The sequence below is a fragment of the Cololabis saira genome, chromosome 7, assembly GCF_033807715.1.
Source record: "Cololabis saira isolate AMF1-May2022 chromosome 7, fColSai1.1, whole genome shotgun sequence".
Taxonomy (NCBI): Eukaryota; Metazoa; Chordata; class Actinopteri; order Beloniformes; family Belonidae; genus Cololabis; species Cololabis saira.
In genome coordinates, this window is record NC_084593.1 from 21650723 (window position 1) to 21671045 (window position 20323).

General features: G+C 40.9%; 1 protein-coding gene across 6 annotated transcripts in view; it reads right to left on the reverse strand.

Annotated features, from left to right (window-relative positions):
* Positions 1-20323, reverse strand: part of gria3b (glutamate receptor, ionotropic, AMPA 3b) — a 104018-nt gene that overhangs the window by 70022 nt on the left and 13673 nt on the right. For all 6 annotated transcript variants that reach the window (XR_009782887.1, XM_061725048.1, XM_061725047.1 and 3 more), the window contains exon 3: positions 1121-1360. Coding sequence is in view for 5 of the 6 variants with exons in the window: in XM_061725048.1 (XP_061581032.1) it covers positions 1121-1360 (240 nt within the window). In the remaining variant the exon portion in view is untranslated. The remainder of the gene's footprint in view (positions 1-1120; positions 1361-20323) is intronic.

The window sequence follows — 20323 nt, forward strand, 5'->3', positions numbered from 1 at the left end:
CATGCTATTTCCTCCTCCGTCACAACGGAGCCAACTGCCCCAGACAGTCTCTCTTGCTAGACAGAAGTTAGAAACGCAAGAGGATGGGGGCTGAGCTGTATTGGTTGTGCTGAAGGACATGTGGGTTGCTAGCGTCCGCGGGGAAGATCCAACGAGTGTCCTAGTCAGAATGACCCTAATTAACCACATATTATCTGCAGGCTGTGTGGAGGATTAAGGCACTCAGCTCTGGACCCTACAAGCCTGGAGACCCACAGACAGAGGACTCTGTGTTACAGCACTCTACATATTCTGCCTCAAAGCAACATGCAGAGAGAGGAGGGGAGGTTGATGCCAGACCGCAGAGACAGGTGGCTTCAAGCATATCTGCAGGTCAGGACCTTTCTATAATGAACAAATAAATGACGAAAATACAAACTATAACGTACAATGCAACAGTATTTCTGATACACTCACAAAAAGGAAGTTACAATTGGATTTTGTCTATCATTTACTGAACATTTCCTTTTTGTCTTTCCAAGGTGCTGTTTGAGCAAAATGGGAGAGGATCATTATCCTGCCAAGAGATAATAATGAGCTCATTTTCTCTTTTACATTAGAAATCTAAGGAATGAACGCAGACATTTTTGACAGGTAGTCACATAAGCAGTATTAACAATGCAGTGCAAGATGGGACGTACACAGAACCCCCATTGATGCAGCACAATAACCAGCCCCCACGGGCAGACACAGAGTCTGATTTCTGCAGAAAACCCCTCAGCAGCAGCTGTGACATCGCTCATTTCAGATGAAAGACGAGCCAATATCAACAACATGATTAAACAGAAGATTAACCGACACCAACCAGTCAACGTTTGAAGGTTATTGCTCAAAACATGTCACTACTTTAAGTGTGATGTGTTATTACAAGTGCGATGCGCTGCTGGTAAATATATTTTGCATTTACATAACAACTAACAATTGTATCAAAGAGTTCAGTGTTAACAGTTGGAGCATTTACATGATTATTAGAGGGTAAATATATCTTTTGGAAAGCTTGCTGTTCATCTCCTTTGTTGAGTCACTGTTGCACGGCTCATGGCGCTGTAAGTCCTCACCCAAGGGTTGCAGTTTCACTTACCTCGGTCGGTGTCGTAGAGGTAGACAAACTTCTGCCATTTGTAGTGGGAGAGCACGCTGAGGACTGCACCCCGGAGGGCGGGCCGCATCTGGATGACAAACTGCACCTCATTATCGGTGGGGTAACTGGGCGTGACGAAGGAGGTGTGCAGGGCGCCGCAGAACGAGGTCAAGGTGTTCATGGACTTCTTGTCGTAGAATCCGAAGATGGCATACACCCCGCGGGAGAACTGAGAGCAAACTGCAGGGACGGCAGAGCGCAAGAGGACACAAGTGTTACAACAGTCATCAGCGTGAATGCACTTGCTAAAATGTGAGCCTCATCACTTCAGGCAGTCGTACTTCATGCCTCATCACTAACAGCCAGTCAAGGGACCATGTGTCCCTAAATCACCCTTTATGCTCCTGATGAATCACTGTCAACATCTGCTTGGAAATTGAAGACATAAAAAGTTTAATAGTCGAAATTAATAACCCTGCCCTCCAATACTTCAGGACACTGTCTTTCCTGGTTTTCAAAACAATCATAACGCTATAAAACTATGATATGTATGACATATATAAGGTATATCAAATGCATTATAGAGTCCTTATAGAGTTGGCACAATCACATTGTGCCAACTGTTAGACCCTTTGGGGTTACAATTTCTATAAACCCACAATTAATCAATTTACGACAAAATGTCAAACAAGGTGATGAGCATGCTACGCTGTGCAAGAAGAAAGAAACACAACAGTGCTGGATGGGAGTATTTGAAAATACCGATATATAATCAGATGCAAGGCAAAAGCTTTAGGTCCCACTGAAATGCGAGCGTACTATATACCCTGTCTTGTTCATTTATCTTGTTCATTTATCTCATATGCTAAGAAAAAAAAAAACTTGTTGCTGCAGTTATTGCAGGTAAAGTCATGGATAAGCATGGTTTGGATCACTTTGTCATTGCTTTATTGAAAAGAAACAGTTTTCAGTCTTATAATTCACCCACACACACTTTTTTTGTAAACAGACTTTGAGTCCCCGTGGTGGAGGTAAAGATGTGGGCTACATCTACTGTACTCTGGTTTGGTTCTGTGATGTCACAGTGAACTAAGCATCTGAGCCTCTCACTGAATGACATATGTAACAGTTTTGAAGTTGATTGTCATTGCAGACACACTAATATATGCTTTTAAGCACAGAACATGTCCCCTCTCAAGTCAAATTCCCTCACAGCTGCTGTGTTTGTCCACCAATGCGACGGCAGCACTATGACTAACGTGTTATCACTTAGTCAAACTAAGTTGCGAGTGTGGGACACTTGATGAAGGGCTCACTTAGTGCTACTCACTAAAAGCAATGCTGGACATCATGGGTCTGTTTCAGTTTTACTGATATAATAACAATTCATGAATGAAATATTCTCAGGGTACACAAACTTGGGCATGCACTTGGTGAAAATGGGAATAAACCTCCATCACAATCAGAAACAGCTCAACCTGTCACGGTGAAGGGGCAGCAGGATTTAGGAGGGACAACAATAATAGCAAAATGGTGGCTTGAGCCCCAGAGAAGCTTTATACAAGGTTAATTAACAACAATGTGCTGACTCATTATCAGGCCATTATTTACTCTTGAGTATGCAGTCAGATTAAGCACAAGCATGCAAATATGAAGTCTCGTGCTTGTGTGGTGAGGGGACAAACAGGCTTGTAATAATTGATTCCTCCCTTGTAGCCATAGACCCCAAATTTGCATATTCTGACTTGAAAAATAAACACCTAATCTTGGAGTTGGAAGATATTGCCTGCAGTGTTTTGCCTTAATGTCTGAGTATGATTTGTATTTTTATGTGGCAAAAATAGAAAAAAAAAAGCCTAAAATAGGCGTAATACGTTCGTATTCGTGCCTTAAATTTCTCTGTGATATACATTGAGCACGATACGTCCTTTGTGTGCAGCCCGCACACAACGACAGGCTCAGCTCAAGCAGGAGGCACACAGATCTGGGGATACAGACTCCCGAATGCGTGCTGCGCAGCATGCATGTTTGTGCCGGTAAGAAGTGGCAGCCAAAGGATTGAAACGTCAAGGCATTCGCTGAAGGTCTCCAGCTCCCACTAGGAGATCCCACCAGTTATCGCTCTGCTTCCTCTTCCAAAGTGAACGAGTCATAGCAGCATTCACAGCAGCTCGCCAGTGCAACTGCTGCTACCTGTCTTGGCTTTGTTTGGTTGGCTTCCACCAAAACAGCTGAAGTAGACAACTCTCTCTGCCGCTGGTGAAAAGTCAATATCATTTCATCTTCAGCAACTTCCTACAAACATTTTTTTACTTTAAATCACAATAGCAGTCACAACCACATAGCTGTAATACTTTCAGATGAAAATAGAGATTAAAAAAAAGCATTATTTAAATAAACTGCTGATGGAAAACATGCAACCCTGATCAATAGTATTGCTTTCCGAGGCCAACAAAGGCAAAAAAGAAAATGCAGTGACAAAATCATTTGAATATTTTGATTATATTCTAACAAACCTCTAACAAGTACCTCAGCATTTGAACATCTCTGTAACACGAGCCCTTTATTACCATGTGCATTTGACATTTCTTGAGAGACAACAAATGGTTTGTGTTTTCATCGTGTACCCTAATGGGACGGTGTAAACTATTAGAGTGACTTCCATTAAGTCACAAGCCATTAATCTGTATGAATATTTACAGCTACAGGTGTGTTTTTGCTTTCCCACTCTATCATGAATGGCTGTTCACATATTCTGATTGACTCTCAATTGTTCCCGCTGGGTAATCAGGCTCTCGCTACATCCGTAAACACTTTGAATATTCCAGCGAAGCGCTTGGTTGACGGGGTACGGCTGCTCTATCCAGTTTTATGTCATGGCTGGTGTCAAACTGTTTCTTCTGATGGACTGATCAAGTCACACCGTGAGATATATAAGAGATATTGCTTTGGCTTTTCTTTTAAATAAGGCTTGTTAGTATCCTCTCTGGTGAAAACAATCCATTACCTGATGACATTTTGTATTCTGTGCTCCTGTCCTAATCAAGCCGAAGATGCAATCACACACGTGCGCACAAAACAAGCTTGTTTGCTTTATTTCTCTACTAGCCCGTGAGAATTCCTCTGTCTTTGTGAATGCATGTGCAAGCTGCTGCTCAAAGGACAACATGACAGCGCTCACGTACTTGGCTCTCAAGCACAAATGAAGCGTGAGTGAGAGATCTAGTCACTGGAGGGATTGGCCTCATCCGTTTTAATTCTATTCCCTCCCTATCTGTCCTCGTACAGACACCTCTCCCAAGGTATAAGCATTAACAGTGACAGTCACGCACACATATGAGCAGCCCTACATGCCCATATAGGCATGCAAGCACATACTGTAGAGATATGCACACACGAGAGAGCTGCTTGATAAGTGAATCAAGAGATGGGCAGCAGTATTGTGGGTGAGTGTGGTGCAATCTTCCACAATGAATGGGAGGCAATAGGAGTTCCTGCCCTCGTCAAGGCCCAGTTTCCTCTGGATTCACTCTTAATTTGGGCCAGTACTGACACAAGACCTATCCTAAGGGGGAAGATGTAGTTGCCTCTTTCTGTCTGCTAAGGTATCTACTGATTTTTAAGGTTAGGCTCTGACCAAGAATACTTCAAAACCAAATGTGTCCACTGCCCTCTCTTGCACCTTTTCCTTTTTTTTGTCCTTATCTTCACTCTATGGTCACTTTGGTGTCTTCATGTCACTCCCTTCCCAGGTTCACCACCTCATTGGCCATGGAAAGGTTTTTATGTTGCCGTGATCCCAGAAGGGATACTATCGACTGATCCGAGCTACATGAGGATTGTCTCTTGGCGTTGAGGTTTATAAGGATGCTTAGACAAGGACTGATGAGGTCTTTTTGGGGGCATGCACTCACACTGCACCAGATCTGCCAGCATCCTGAAACTCTGCCCTTAGACACAAATCATCCTGAAATATTTTGTCTCAAGTAATACACTCACAATCCTCTCCTTCCACAATCTGCCCATCGTATGGGAGAGTTGTACAGATTCCAAAGGGGGGATTTCTGTGGTCATAAGTATTCATTACCCTATAGATTGTATCACGGTTAGTGTAACACTGGATACAGTCAAAGGGAGCAGTGTTATTGATTTTCAGTGAGGTGCCTTAAGCTGAGCTGTGCACAAGACTCTTGTTTCCTAACTCTTAATCACCACTGGCCCTTCCACTGGGGCCAACCAGTGATGCTACATCCTGAGGCTTCAGGTATTGTAGTTACAAAATGTATTTCTATGCTATATGCACATTATTTGAGTTGGCAGAAAAATAAGACAAGGAAATATTTTTAAAAAGTGCTCTTACTTACTCTTTTTTTTTTTTAAATGTAAGTCAGATATTTCCTCGGACAAAAACAGTAGGGTGTGATTAGCTCTTATAATGTTTACTTTGAGGTATTTCACTTAGGATTACATTTTCCTCCTTTCCACATTCAGCTAAGGTTAAAGTTGAACATTAGATGAGATTGATTTAGAAAAAGCTGTTAACCAAAGCAAACTGCAAATGAGGAAAAATGAAGATAAGATGAGTTCATTATCTTTCCAAAGGAGCCCTCCACTGGGGGAGTAGGAGATCAGATCAGATCAAACATCTTCCAGTTGAACAATAATCAACCACGTACAAGGAAAATCACTGGTCATATATAAAGAACCAATTTCATTTAATTTTATAGAAAATTAGGAATCCCTCTCAGTTATGTCCTAAAAATCCATTAAAGTGAGCACCAGGCTTGTGACTCCCTGCTTACATCTTAGTTTGAGGTGCATTAGATGATTGTGTTTTAGAAAATAACTGATGTGAAAAAAACAATTAATCAAATACATTTCACTGCACTTGATTATTTTACATAGGATTTAACATTATTGAGATTAAAATACTGCACTATAGACTGGTTTGGGTTATTCTTATCTGACATATTTCTTAGTCCAGTAAATCATTACCTAACAATCAGAATATTGCAATTCCATTTTATTAGGCTGTTACAAAAGTTATATGAGAAGACTTATTCTCCATATTTTCCCAAAAGAGTAGTTGCTCTCAGACTGTAGATTTCATTTAATCAAAGTCCCAAATTCAGAAGGGGATTTCGAGTCTTCAGCTGTGAGACTTTGCTCTGCTGGATCCATATCCAAGGTTGATTTAGGAGGGAGTCCCCTAAAGATTAAGCTTCAACATTTTCTTTTAGATAAAGTTTAAAGTTAGGGCTGGTTCAGGTGACCTTCAGTCTTCCCATTACTTTTACTTTTGTAGTCATAAGAAGAAAAAAAAAGATCACCATCTTTCATTGTGAAGATATTTATACAGTCAAGAGATAAACAAGGGTCCTACTTAAAAAGAATGAAATGTAACCTCTGACAAACAACAACACTTGGCAGCATATCAGTGTTTAAAACTAAGCAATGTTGCAGAGACAGGATTTCGTTCGAGTCTTCTCTACAATATTTCTTCCTTTCACTGAAGTTCTAAACTATTGTAAATGCTCAGCTCTCCTAAGATTCCACCAGGGTGCTTGAATCATGTCGAGATCAGAATTTGGACTGGGACACTGATACACCTTTGTTCTAATTACGTGTGGGCTTTGGATCCCCATTTTGACCAATGGCATCAGCTGCTGGATGGATTACTTCACATTTGATAGTTTGGTGTAATGAGGAATTCAAACGAGCCAGTTCAATGATTGCAAGGTGTTCAGGTCCTGCCACTGTAACTCACAACCCTCCCCCCATCCCTCCATGGATGAAGCTGATATAAGGTGTTTTTGCTTTTACGCTGCGCTTGAATGCAGCACTTATAGCCAAACATGTCTGCTTTGGTCTCATTTGTCCCAACGATAATGTCAAGATGTCTTGTTGTTTGTTAAGATTTGACATTGTAAACCAGAACTCTGCTACCATGCTCTTCATTAAGAGATAGACTTGTATAATTTGTAAATTTGTTTAGTTTTTCTCCCTGTACTGCCATCAACTCTCACATTCAACAACTGAGGTCTGGAGATTCCTGTTTTTTGTTTGTTAGTTTTTTACAATCTCTCTGAGCACTACACAGCCTAACCTTAGGATGAACTCGCTGGGAAATGCACTCCTGGGGATGATTGTCAACTGTATTGTTTCCACTTGTGAGGCATCTTTTTCACCAGTGGTTTTCTTCATCTAAACTTCTCTTTTCGTCATTTTAAAACCTGCTAAGGACCAGATAAAAAAAATTATAATAATAATCCTGCCGTCCATCATATGTGAGTGGAATGAACATGTCCTTTCCTTTCTTCCTGAGATGTCTTCAGGTGTAAACTGCTGGGGGGGTGGAGTCTCTAGATCAGGGGTCAGCAACCCGCGGCTCCAGAGCCGCATGCGGCTCTTTAGCGCCGTCCTAGTGGCTCCTGGAGCTTTTTCAAAAATGTTTGACCATTTTTTTCTTCTTTTTTTTCTTTTTTTCCTTTTTTTTCTTATTTTTTCCATTTTTCCTTTTTTCCTCTTTTTATTTATTTTTTCTTCTTTTTTTCCTTTTTTATTTTTCTTCTCTTTTTCCTTTTTTTCTCTTTTTTTCTTCCTTTTTCCTTTTTTTCTTTTTTTCTTTTTTTTTCCCTTTTTATTTATTTTTTTCTTATTTACCTTTTTTTCTTTTTCCTTTATATCTTCCGTTTTGCTTTCCTTTTTAATCTCGACATTTCAACTTTTTCTCGAAATTTTGACTTTTTTCCTAAAGATTTCGACTTTTTTCTTGACATTTCGACTTTTATCTCAAGATTGTACTTCAACATTAATGTTGACATTTCGACTTTTTTCTCGAAATATGAACTTTTTTCTCGACATTCCGACTTTTTTTCAAGATTGTACTTCAACATTAATCTGGACATTTAGAGTTTTTTCTCAACATTTAATGTGGACATTTTAAAACATCTTCCCCCAGTTCTAACTAATATAGAAACATACAGCATGTGTTGTCTTCATTCTAAGGCTTATAAAAGACTTAATTTTTTGCGGCTCCAGACATATTCGTTTTTTGTGTTTTTGGTCCAATATGGCTCTTTCAACATTTTGGGTTGCAGACCCCTGAGATGTTCCAATTGCTCTGTTATTTGAACTCACTGTGCATCCACATACTTTTGTCATGTGAATTGTTGTGCTTTATTCTTTAGTCTTTTCCAGAGTAGGTGTCCCTGACCTAATGCTTTTGCATTTGTTGATAAGTATGTCTTTTCCCTCTTCTCAGCCCACCGGTGGTCGAGGCCGGTGACCCCCCTCGCCTGAGTCTGTATCAGCTGGAGGCCAAGTCACGGTAAAAGGGAATTCTCCCTCTACGGTGCAACCAGAAGCTCTTTTTCACAAAAGGATATTAAAAGGAAACTGAAGATTTTAATTGAATACAGTTAGAAAGAATTGGGTTGGACTGAACTGATTCAGACTGTATTTAATTAGATTTGTACTCCAGGATTTTGTTGTAGTATAGTAATGGCACTGAACTGAACCTATTTACTTTCCCTGTAAAGTGCCCTGAGATTATTTTTGGTTTTATGTAAATGAATTGAATTAAACTGACTTGAACAGAATTAAATTAAACTGAATTGAGGATTGAATGTGTTCTTCCTTAATTATACTTCCTTATAACAAATGTGCAACACATTTTCTTTACTCAGAATACATCCTTGTTGTCCTACTTTTTACTTTCTCATGAACAGATGTACAGAAGTAATTTCATTTTTACTTAACTACAATTTTTCTGTACTTATTCAATATCCCAACAGGTGAAATACTGCTTGTGATTAATCAATAAGGGCACCAGCAGCTCAGGCGGGACATAAGTGCTTTACCAAAACTCTGTAACGATGGGGCACTTTAGACCTCAACTACGGATGTCCTGAAGTAATGGAAGGAAATCCTGCCAGAATCCTCACAATCCTACTTAGATAGCTCTGGATGGATGGATGGATGGATGGATGGATGGATGGATGGATGGATGGATGGATGGATGGATGGATGGATGGATGGATGGATGGATGGATGGATGGATGGATGGATGGGATCCCACCAGTAAAATGGGCCCTTCTTTTGGCTGGCAGGAAAAGCACCATTTCACATGCTGTGTGGATAAAGTGACAACCACTTTCCCGTTATGCCTGATGCTCAAGGGGCAAAAGGAAGAAGGGTTGGCTTTTACAACCAACTGCAGGGAATACTTGTAAAGATTGATTTTTCTCATTTTACTTTATTTGTTGAAACGCAATAACTTTTATAATAATCCATATTTTTGTTGTGGGCTACTTTATTACCTCACTTACTTGTACCTATTACCAAAGCTCAAAAAAAAAAACATGTACTTGATAAACTAGAGAAGAAAAATGCACATTTACTACATTAAGAAGACCCTGCCTTCTTAAATAGTAACTGGTAACCAATTTTTCATTTATCTTCTGTGTATAGTAAATTCAACTCTCAGATTTATTTATTTTTTAACTTTAAACAAATAAAAGTACTTTCAGTCATTACAGTTGGGAGCCAAACACAAAACCGACCATAATGTTCAAATGTTCTACTTATAGAAAATTGTGCATGACCCAACAGCAGCTCAGGAGAGCTTCTCTCTCTGAGTCTGCAGCATGGCTTTTCTCATCCACTTCCTTCCAGAGTCTTTCCATACACCACTGATCCCCTTCACCACCTTTCCCCGGTCTACTTTCCTTTATCCTCACCACTCTATTTGACCTCTTCTTTTGTAGCCTGCTTTTTTTTTTTCTTTCCTTAGCCATCTGGTCATCCCCCAAAGCACACGTCCACTCCAAACATGGCAGAATGTCTCCGCAGCTGAGTGCGTCTTGCTCTCCCCTTTCAGATCGTCTCCCTCATAATATTGTCCCGCTCCACCGGTGGACCAAAGATTGGGGTTGGACTGGAGAAACAAAGGATGCACGCCGCAGTCAGGGGATTGATCTGCTGTTGAGAAATGCCTGGCCTCCGCTTCATTTCTCAGTAATTAAATAAAAGGGAAACAAATGCTGTGCTCCATGTGGAAATAAAGGCGGATGAACCTGTCTCTAACTCTGAAGAAATAATACATCAGCTAATATGATTCTGGGAGCGTCACCTGGAATTTCAATATTACTAATTTACTTAAGCCAGACAAGTGTGTGCTTGTACAGAGTCATTATCAAAGCTTGTATAGGCGCTCGGCGGTAAACAACCCATAAAACTCTCATCTGCTCCCTCTTTTTTCTATTTTCTTCAGTACCATTCGGTCTTCTTTTTCTTTCCTTTTCTCTGCAGCTAACGGTGCTTCCTCCTGCTCCTCCTCCCCCTCCCCCCCTCCGACTGCAGGGAACCATGCAACCCATCTTCAGTTCACTGGTCAAACACACACAGTGTGCCGCCCTCATTCCCTTTTATAATCAGGACACTCGGCTGCGCTAAAGGGATGTTACATTTCCGATGCATCACTTGAGACGGCTGGCTTGGAATGCCAGTTCAGAGGGATATGCGCTGTCCTCTAGGCACATTAGATTAAATCATTTAGAAAAGGGAAAAAAATCCTCATGCTCTTATAGCATTTGGACTTTTGTGGTCTTTTGCGGCCTATAAAACAGCATATTGTACGGCTTTTGGGAAATGGGCCAGGGGAAGTAAATGTCATGATGATTGGATCTCTTTAGCTGTCACAAAATAGCATTCTCGTTTTCCCTCTTTGGCTCACTTGTTTCTCCTCTCAGCCACTTGTGCTCCATTTCCGCTTATGTCTCAGTCTCCTTCTTCCTCTGGTCCTCCTTGCTGCGCTTGCCGGTACCTCCCTCCCGTCCTCCCAACCCCATTCGCCGACGTCAGGACCAGCCGTTCCTGTGCTGAACTGAAGAATGAGCGCTGTCACAGGGAGATATCTTGTAAGTGCCCACGGGGATTTCATCAGCTCTTGTCATACAGAGATGTGAAGTGCTTCAGACTGTTAACTCAAATGGCAGACCCAGATTCAAGAACTACTCAACTGCAGTGGTGCCGTGAGACGATAAAGGGAGGCTGTTACGAGCCCTGCTGAATCAACTTCTAGAATCTATTTATGCTTCAAATTATCTGCTCAGTTAAATCACACCAGTGCACACATTGCGAAATGAGAAGATATCCACATATTCAGAACATGCAATGTTTCCAGCAGTTTGTTGGTGTCAGCATTTACGGTATTTTACAAGCATTATCGACTCTTCAGTGGAATTATGTGTCAAAATCATGGATTTGTTTCATAAATATCAGCCGTGCAGAGTTCAGACCCATATTCAAAAACTTACTTTGGTTTGTGTCAGTTACTGGGATATTCCACGAGGACTGGCTTGCCCGAAACCAATTTTATGGGTTCCTAAACTTTGGCGGCAGATTACGATAAATACAGTATATTAAAGCATGATACATCACAGTAGAGTTGAAAAGCGTATCGTAGCACTGAAAGAACAAAGTCCTCACACACATGATTGAACGAGAGCGAGGGACACGCGTGCAAAACAGAAGGAGTGCACACCCGAGACCGAGGAGCACGAGGGCAAGCAAGCGATCAACCAACTGAGGAAATAGAAGCATACATGGAACTTGTCAGCCAGTGGAAAAGAAAGAAACATTTTTTTTTTAACTTATTTTCAAGAAATAAATGTAATGGAAAAGGAGTTTATACTTGGCCAACTTGTCATAACTCATCACTGTGTACTTTACAGCTGAGGTCTCCAGTAGGAAGTGTTGTTTAAAGGTATTGTGACATCATTTTTAACATGCTTTTAACACTATTAAAAGTCTTGGCCAACATCCCTCAAATGTGTCTAAAAGGCTGTAACAAGAAAAACTTAAGAGCTATAATGAACTAAAACATCTTCCTCTTCCAAGCAATGCATTGCCCAGTCATTTGAACATCAAGTGTTGCTGAACTGAATTGTGGGTTCCCTACATAGTGGAGGCAACAAAAATTGAAGGGTTTTCAATTTCTCACGTTCTGATTTGTGTGCCAGTCAATCACATTGCAGCTACACAGCTAGAGGCAGCCAAAAAAATCGTACATCGGGTTGGGACTGTGGCAAAACACGTGGCTTACTAGTGCAGAGACCAGGAAAAACTTTGAATGCAAGACTCAATACCCAAATTAAAATCAGGATGTTCACATAATGAACTAGATAGCCGAACATTCTGGTCCAGCTCTATGTTCCACTTGATAACACACTTGAAAATCTAAAATGTTGTTAGAAAACAGAAATATAGTCATTTATGCAAGAAAACCTTGAGGGAAATACACATAAACCTTTGAAATTGCACATAAATACAAGCAAACAGTTCTGAGGCAGAGGTTGCTTTTCAGATCGTATAAATTAAAATGAACGTCTTGAATCTAAAAGCCACACATAAGCCTGTAATGCTCACATTACTCAAAGGAACGGTTTTCTGTTTACCTGTTGCTTGGATGGATGGAGAGCTCAAGGAAGTTCTCTAATCCCTGAGTGGCAACCATTTACATACATGAGTGCTAAATGCAATGTGAGAAATGACAAAGCTTAGTTTTCTTAAAGATTCATGGCAAGGCTTTCACATGTGTTAATTTGTGTGCGTGTGCGAGTTATAACAAACTATTGTATCTCTGTTAAGTAACACAACAAATGTAGTGCATCACAAAGAGCTTCATAAATAAAACAGGATTCACTTTGAAGAATGAGAAAATGGAAATCTTCTGCAGCGCTTTACAGCACGCATATATTACTAGGACATAACACTTATAACCTTGCTCAGAAATTAACCTCGAGTTAAACTTGAATTCAAAACGTTCCTATTTGGGGTTTTGTGTGAATGAGATAAGAGAAACAGATCACCGCACGAGCAGGAACAGTAAGAGTCTATGCATCAGTGTGAAAACATGGAATCCCTCTCTTAAACAGAAAAAATACAATCTCAATAAAAGCTTCGAATATATGCTCATAATTGTCAACGATACCTGGCACAGCCAATATTTGACTTTTGCGAGTTACTTTGAAAATATGGTGTGCTGAATGTTAAACAGACCTGCAGACTACATTAACAGAGGTCAGATATGGTACACGTCCAGGTGTATCTCACTCACATGGGCTCATTTCCTATTCTCTTTTCTCTCTTGTTTTTCTCTACAGCCCTTCAGCCATCAGCAGCCTCTCTCTTCCACCTGCCATCTTGATGATATAGTCCTGTACTAGTGGCGGGTGAGCAATCCTCAAGGGAGCCAATGACTCAACTCGGTCTCCTCCTGACAGAGATTTTCACCTTCAAGGTCCTACAGTCATGCTTTTGTTTGAACACACAGCAACACACGCTACACTCCAGGAAAGACTTTTCCACACGCAGGGACGTCTTCATTTTCCTCATCGAAACTTTTCTATTCATCATTATGCAGAGTAAAAGAGCAAGAGGCCTGAACAAGGATGCTGTTCAATACATTACCCACTTCAAAAGTTCAGATAACGGTGTTGTGATGCAGCTGTCAGACCGGATGATTTGCTGAATAATAATCAGTTTGATAGGACTGGATGAGTGCAGAAACCTCACTTTGCATGCCCCCATGCGCTGCATGTCATCTCCTTGACATATGCAATTAAGGGCTATCTTTGTGAGCCCATAACAGACCTAACCCTTTCAGCCCTCACTTCACCTCAGCTGACATAAGTCGAGATCCCAGCCCATTACGTAGAGCAAATAACAATATCTTCTTCGACAGACTCCTGCAGTCTACCACTTGCTGCAATGCGGAGGCGAGAGGTATGCTACAGGTCTCGTCTTAACCTTTTAGAGATGATCACTCCTCTCACCTTGTCACTACAGTTTACCGTGAGGACAGCTGCTAAACACTGACCCTCTGAATATGGCAGTGTGCATTTTTAAGGAGGATTCAGCAGAGAGTATGAAACATGTAAGGCTTATGATATTCTGTAATTGGATTTCCCAGAAAGCTGGTGACAAAGTCCCTCACACACCACTAATCCTCCCAATCACCACGGTGGACATAAAGTGTGTTCTTTTTGCACATGAATGTGGAAGAAGAGAGGAAAATGGAGTTAAGTGGTGAGAAGCACACGGTTTCGAGGGGCAAACCGGAGAGGGGAATGCAGCAGAACTGCATAAGGACAGATGCTTAAGGTGTGCCAATGTGTCTAAACAGTCAGACTAATCACCACCTGTGAGGGTGGAGTGAGATGATTAGAGGAAGCAGGGAGCCAAGGACAGCGAGGAAGAGGAAGACAGAGTTCAGCATGTCACATCACAACAGCAAATATTCAAACTGTTGCCGTCAGAAGCGGCTTTGGCCTCCACCTTCACAACAACCTGGGCAGATTACCTCTGTTGAATCATAGGAGACAGTTCACCTTAGAGTTGCCTTTGAGAAATGAAGATAAAAACAAAAAAGGAAGAAAAAAAAAACAACCATCCAGCCCCATCAAATAGATTAAAGGAATAGTTTAGGAGGTAACTCAAAATGATCTGAATAGACAACAAGAATGCTTGGCTTGGAGATTCATGGTGATATTTCATGTATCATGTGCTGAACCCAACTGACTTGTTTTGAATCCAATTGTGTGCAACAAGGAGAATACCTGGCAGCTGAAACTCTGTCCCTTTTCTTCACTCGTCTGAATAGCTACGAAAAGTAGCATGTCTGGAAGCACTTGGACTGCTAGATTGTTTCTTCTGCCCTCCTGTACTCGTTGCTTCTAATTGTACATCATGCTCCAATAATTCACATCGTCTTGATGAAACAGTTCAAGCTGTACCAGTGGAGGAATTTCAGCAGGACGTTCACAGGACTGCATTTTAAAAGAGAAAAAAACATGAGCAGTCTCCTCGTTGTTATTCTGTGATGAATACTAGCATCAATCAGTGGGCATGGTGAACAGATCAGATTTCTAACCTTGAGGCCATCACCTACAGATTTCCCTTACTTAAGTATGTAGAGTCTAATGCCACTTTTCATCTTTTTAGTGCCCTTGCTGAGACATCATGCTGCCTCTGAATGATAAGGTTAGAGAAGCTAGCAGAGAGATTGAAATGGAAAATAGAAGGCTATGTGAGGTATTAAGACCTAATTCTTTCCTAGCAAACAAGCCCTTATATTGTTCCTTATTTGTACTTAATTCACTTTTCTAGCAGAAGCTTTCCAAACACTCCTAGAGAAAAGAGGAAGATATTTCTTGGATTAAATGGAACACATTGATCCATGTTAATCCAAGTCGAAATGTTGCTGCCTGGGCACCTTAGCTGCTTCAAATAAGTAATGACGGAAAGTGGTCTAGCACTGCTTCATTCCTTGTTTCAAGGTGACTGATTGTAAAGGAAACATTTGGCTTGTGGTTTCCATACAAATATTTCATCCAAGGTTACTTGATAAAATGAATGCAGTACATGCAGTGCATGTTTGATTACATGTTTTACAGATACAAGAAGGTGTGGCCATTTCCCCGAGGTATCAGCTTTGGGGTTTTTTTTCTCTTTTTAGTCTGTACTAACATATCTTTCACCATCATAGTCACACATTTAAAAGGTTGCAGTTTTACCGTGGAAGCAGTGACAATGGTTAATCTGGTATCAGCCGATAGGAATCTTATTTACCTTGATTTTTACGGGTGTCAATATTGTATTGAATAGAGTGGCTTTGGAGCTCAGAGTTAAGTCTACAATGAACAGTTTGTTTTAAAAATTTGCCATTTTGCACATCTTTTTCTTTCAGATGTTCTTGTCTAACCCCAGGCTTTATGTCAGCCTGTAAAATTGACTGACTTGGTTTGCTGGCCGACTGAATCTATTTTTAGCAATGCAGCTGTGCTCTCGTAGACTGCTTAGATCTGCTCTAATGACATTATAACTGATGGCTTAAGAATATATAACACACGTTTCCTCAATTAAAAACCAGGGGTTAATTAAACAACACACCTCTTATTATGGTTCAAAACATTTAAAGTAGAAAACAAAATTAGGGTACATGGCATAAGGAAATGCCTTCATTTTAATATGAACAAATACTGTACTGCAGCAAAAGGCTGTGCTAGCAGTTATTCTATAGTTTAGTACCACAACTGCAAGAGACTAACAACAGTAAGGGAGAAAATCTTATGACGTTGCTTTGTGAAGAGTTATGTCTTTGAAAGACATGAACCTAGATGCACAGTTTATTACACAGCTGTTTGTCAAGATGCACTCACACATGGCATGAATCGTCTCCAGCACAATTGGAAGAGGTATGCGTGGCCACATTGTGGAAGCACATGTACGTGGAGGTTGTGTACAGTATGCATCACATGAGGGCAATCATTTAGCAACATAGTGGCATAATGTAAAAACAGCAAGAAAGTCATTGTAGCACTGTCATCATATTTTCTGTGCTGCTCTCCATTGTGCTGATTCTCTAAGACAACGTGTGCATGAAGAAAACAGATGGGTGCATACTGCAACAACGTGATGTCGTACGTGCAAAAGCCAATTGTGCTCAAGCATGTTTGTGACTGGAGTAATTTGAGGGAAGGTCAGCAAGGACATCAGGAGGACGGGTCAAAGCATGGCATGGCATGGTTCAGCTGAGCTGCTGTGAGTACTCCTTACCCTGTTCATCACTTTCTGTATCCAACTTCCTCACACACAGACCCATCTCTGTCTTACCTGCTCAAAAACCTTCACTACCTAAAATACTTTATGAAAATGCTGCAGAGGAAAAAAAGGATATTTTGAAATTCCTATCAAATTGAATTTATACCTTTCCAGATTTTGTTTATAGGTTTAAAAAATATGACATGCTAATAAGAGTGATCATTCAAAATAAAGGCCTGCTCCTAATAAATACACTGGCATTTAGGGCTGACCATGGACTTTGGACTTCAAATTATCACGCTTGGGAAACACCTGCATGCAACAAGGGTCCTCATTTCTCCTAAATCTTTTCTTAAGTTGCAGGGTGTCCCCTGACCAAAAATCTTTACTCTGAGACAAACGCATGAAATTGGGAGTGAAATGATTACTGGCTTTTCATAAACTTTGGCCACTTGAGAGAAATTTCAAAACTTAAGCTTCTTTATGCATAAAAGACCCAAAGTCTATCCCCTTACAGCTTAGGGATGAGTCTTGTACAGTAGCAGCAGGAGAGGCAAGAAAAATGCTACAATGGGCAAGAAAATACATTGCATAAGTCATGAGAAGAAGACAAAAGATCAAAAGAGAACCTCTATATGCCTTTGGAATGTTTCTGGAAGTTTTGTTATTTATTCTGACTGTCCACAGTGAGTAAGGAGCTCTTTTCAATTTTCGATTAACCATTAAAACATACTATACATTCCCATAAGATATAGATCATTTTACACTGCTATTTTTGAATATGTGCTCACTGCCAAAGGGGGTCTCATACAGAAGGGATTGCAGGATGCATCTTCATTCTCCCACATCGACTAACTCTGGAGATTGCGATGAAGTCAGATGTCAGTCCTCGCAGTCCAGTTGACATCAAATGTGGGTACATAAGCAGTGGTCACTTCATCCTAATGCTGAGCCTCTCTCCTCCACTATTCCATTTTTTTTATAAACATAGCTAAACCACTGAACTTGTGTGTCCTTTGTCATCATATTCTAGCAATGTCAGGGTTGCAAAGGGCACCCGTATCTGAGAGAGGCTTTCCATTGAGGTCTCTGAAATGGATTCGCTCTAAACAGCCTTTTCATTCGGCAGCTGCGATGGATTAGTTCTGTCATGGGTCCAGATGAGGTTTGCCTTCCTGATCTGCACACCACACTGCGGAATATAAAGCCACGATACCAAGATAAAGAAGGGCGGAAAAATAAAATGTAGGGGCAGGAATAGACTGCTATCCGATGGAATGTTACAGAAGGCTAAACTACTTGAATATTTCATCTTCAGAGTCATGCATGGACACACAAACATGGACAGCGGCCTGAGAGCGACCACCCACAGGTTTTACATAGTCATGTGTGAAATGGCAATAGCCACACAACACCACTCTCTCCGAATTAGCCACTGGAAGGAGAAACAGAGGAGGGCCATGGTTGAAAGAGCACATCATGTTCACTTAATTTTTACTCATGGGAGCACATAAGGACAGGAGAGAAGCGGTAAAAAACATGTAAAGACACACGGCACACATGTACATCATCTTAATATAAGTTCAGCAATTTGATGGACAGCTATGGCAACGTCTTTCTTGACGACCAAGCTGCCGGTAAGTCGATAGCCCCACTGGCGCCCTATAGACCCTTACGAATGTTTCAAAGCTTATTACTCACGGATGTTTGATTAGTGTCCTAATCTTTACAGCATTCATGCAGAATTGATTAAATTCATGCATTTAATGTGAATCAGTGAACAATCTCAAATATACTTGTCACGATGACAAATCCAACTAAAGTGATTTAGGAGGCTCAGCTTTTGTTGCTTGGCCTTGCCAGAAGATATTTCTGTTTCATTATCATTAGGGGTTTACTCCATCACATCGACAGACCTCTCTATGACACTGCTGCGGCCTTGTTCTTCAGTTGCAATCACGGTTGCAGTAGAGTAATTGCATAAATTTGCTCCATCTACAAGAGAGTTGGTCTGCATAATGTCTCTCATTATATAAGGTGTGTTTAATATTAAGCAGAGAGGCTTTTCATGCCACTGCATGTCTTATTTGCATCTTGGCGTCACTGCAAGGAATATGCTAATTCTTTTTTCTCCTTTCGTCTGTGTGCTACATTGCCCATCTAGTTTCACAAGGTTATGATGCTTCAGTGGCCCGGCGACTGTGACCTGTCACAAGCAATCACTTATTATGGAGCCCTTGTTTCTGAACAGACATGCCTCTTTGGCAGTGCTCTGCTAGTGACAGCCTCTTCTAAAACCGTCCAGAAACGTGCAGATCAATCTGCTCAGTCTGCAGAGGCAGAGCTGCAGACTGGAAGCACCGTCACACTGTGATCCAATATTTACAAGTTAGGAGACTACATTGTGACACTCCCTGTTGGTATTTTGTATTCATTACAACACAGGCATGATGTCTGCTTCATTTTTGACTCTCTATAGTTTAGAAAATATATGCCTCCCTAAATATGAAAAGGAAATCAATATAAGCCAACTGCTCCCATGGTTTTAGGCTTTTTTTTCCTCTTTGGAATATTTGGATTCGGTAGAGAGAGCTGTCTGACCTTGGTGAAGAACAAAGTAGTCAGAATATCCTCCTACTGAGAAAGACCTCATGGAGTTTCCCTCTTTCTGGAGGACCCACAGAAGCCCGAGCAGTGCATCAGCTGCCGATGAGGCACAATGTGGATGTGCTATTCCAGCTGAAGTAGGGGATTACTGATTCAGTGATTACGGGTATTGTAGCAAAGTGTGGTGAATGGCCTTTAGCTAGCTGAGTACGACTGCAATGGCTGAGGGAAAATAGCTTTGATGAGCTTTGAGTGGGATGTTAAATATATATGAGGGGGTGGGGGGCAGAGAAAATGAGAAATAAAGAGAGGGAGAATAAAAGTAAAAATACTGACTGGGGTTTCAGAGATCTTTACAGGATACAAGTATTGAAAAATCACCTCTTTCTTATTTTCTACCTTCTTCTTTCCTGCCTTTTCAATACTGGTGCATGAGGGCAAATGACATTTTGAGATGAAAAAATGTTTTTCTTTTTTCCCACAAATAACTTAACCCACTCTCCTTGAGAGGTCTTGGTCACCGAGAAAACAAAATGGAAAGCAGACAGAGAGCAGCTTTCCCCATGTCAACTGTACTTAAAATGCACAACAAGTAGTCCTCCTCTCTTATCAGAAATGTTGTTTTTTTCTGCACAGAGAAAAGCAGTATGTGTGCAATGCGTTACAAAGATTTTGTGAATGTGTGTCTGTGTCCTTATGTGTGGTCCCTTGTTGTGTTTATCGTTGCTTTTTCATATGGTCGGCCAGTGCCTCTTGTTCATCACAAAGCCGTGTTGATATCATCTTCAATAAGGGAGCCCAGACTTAGCCTGTCATTGTTGACTTATAGTTTGGAACCCACCCCATTATTTGAACAGTGGTGAACAGATGTGCGGAGCATAGATGGGCTGTCATGTTGCATCATGTCTGCTGATGAAAATGGAAGCTCCATCCATGCTTTGCATTCATGCCTTTGCCAAAAAGCTCACACATCCATCACTGGCCCAAAAT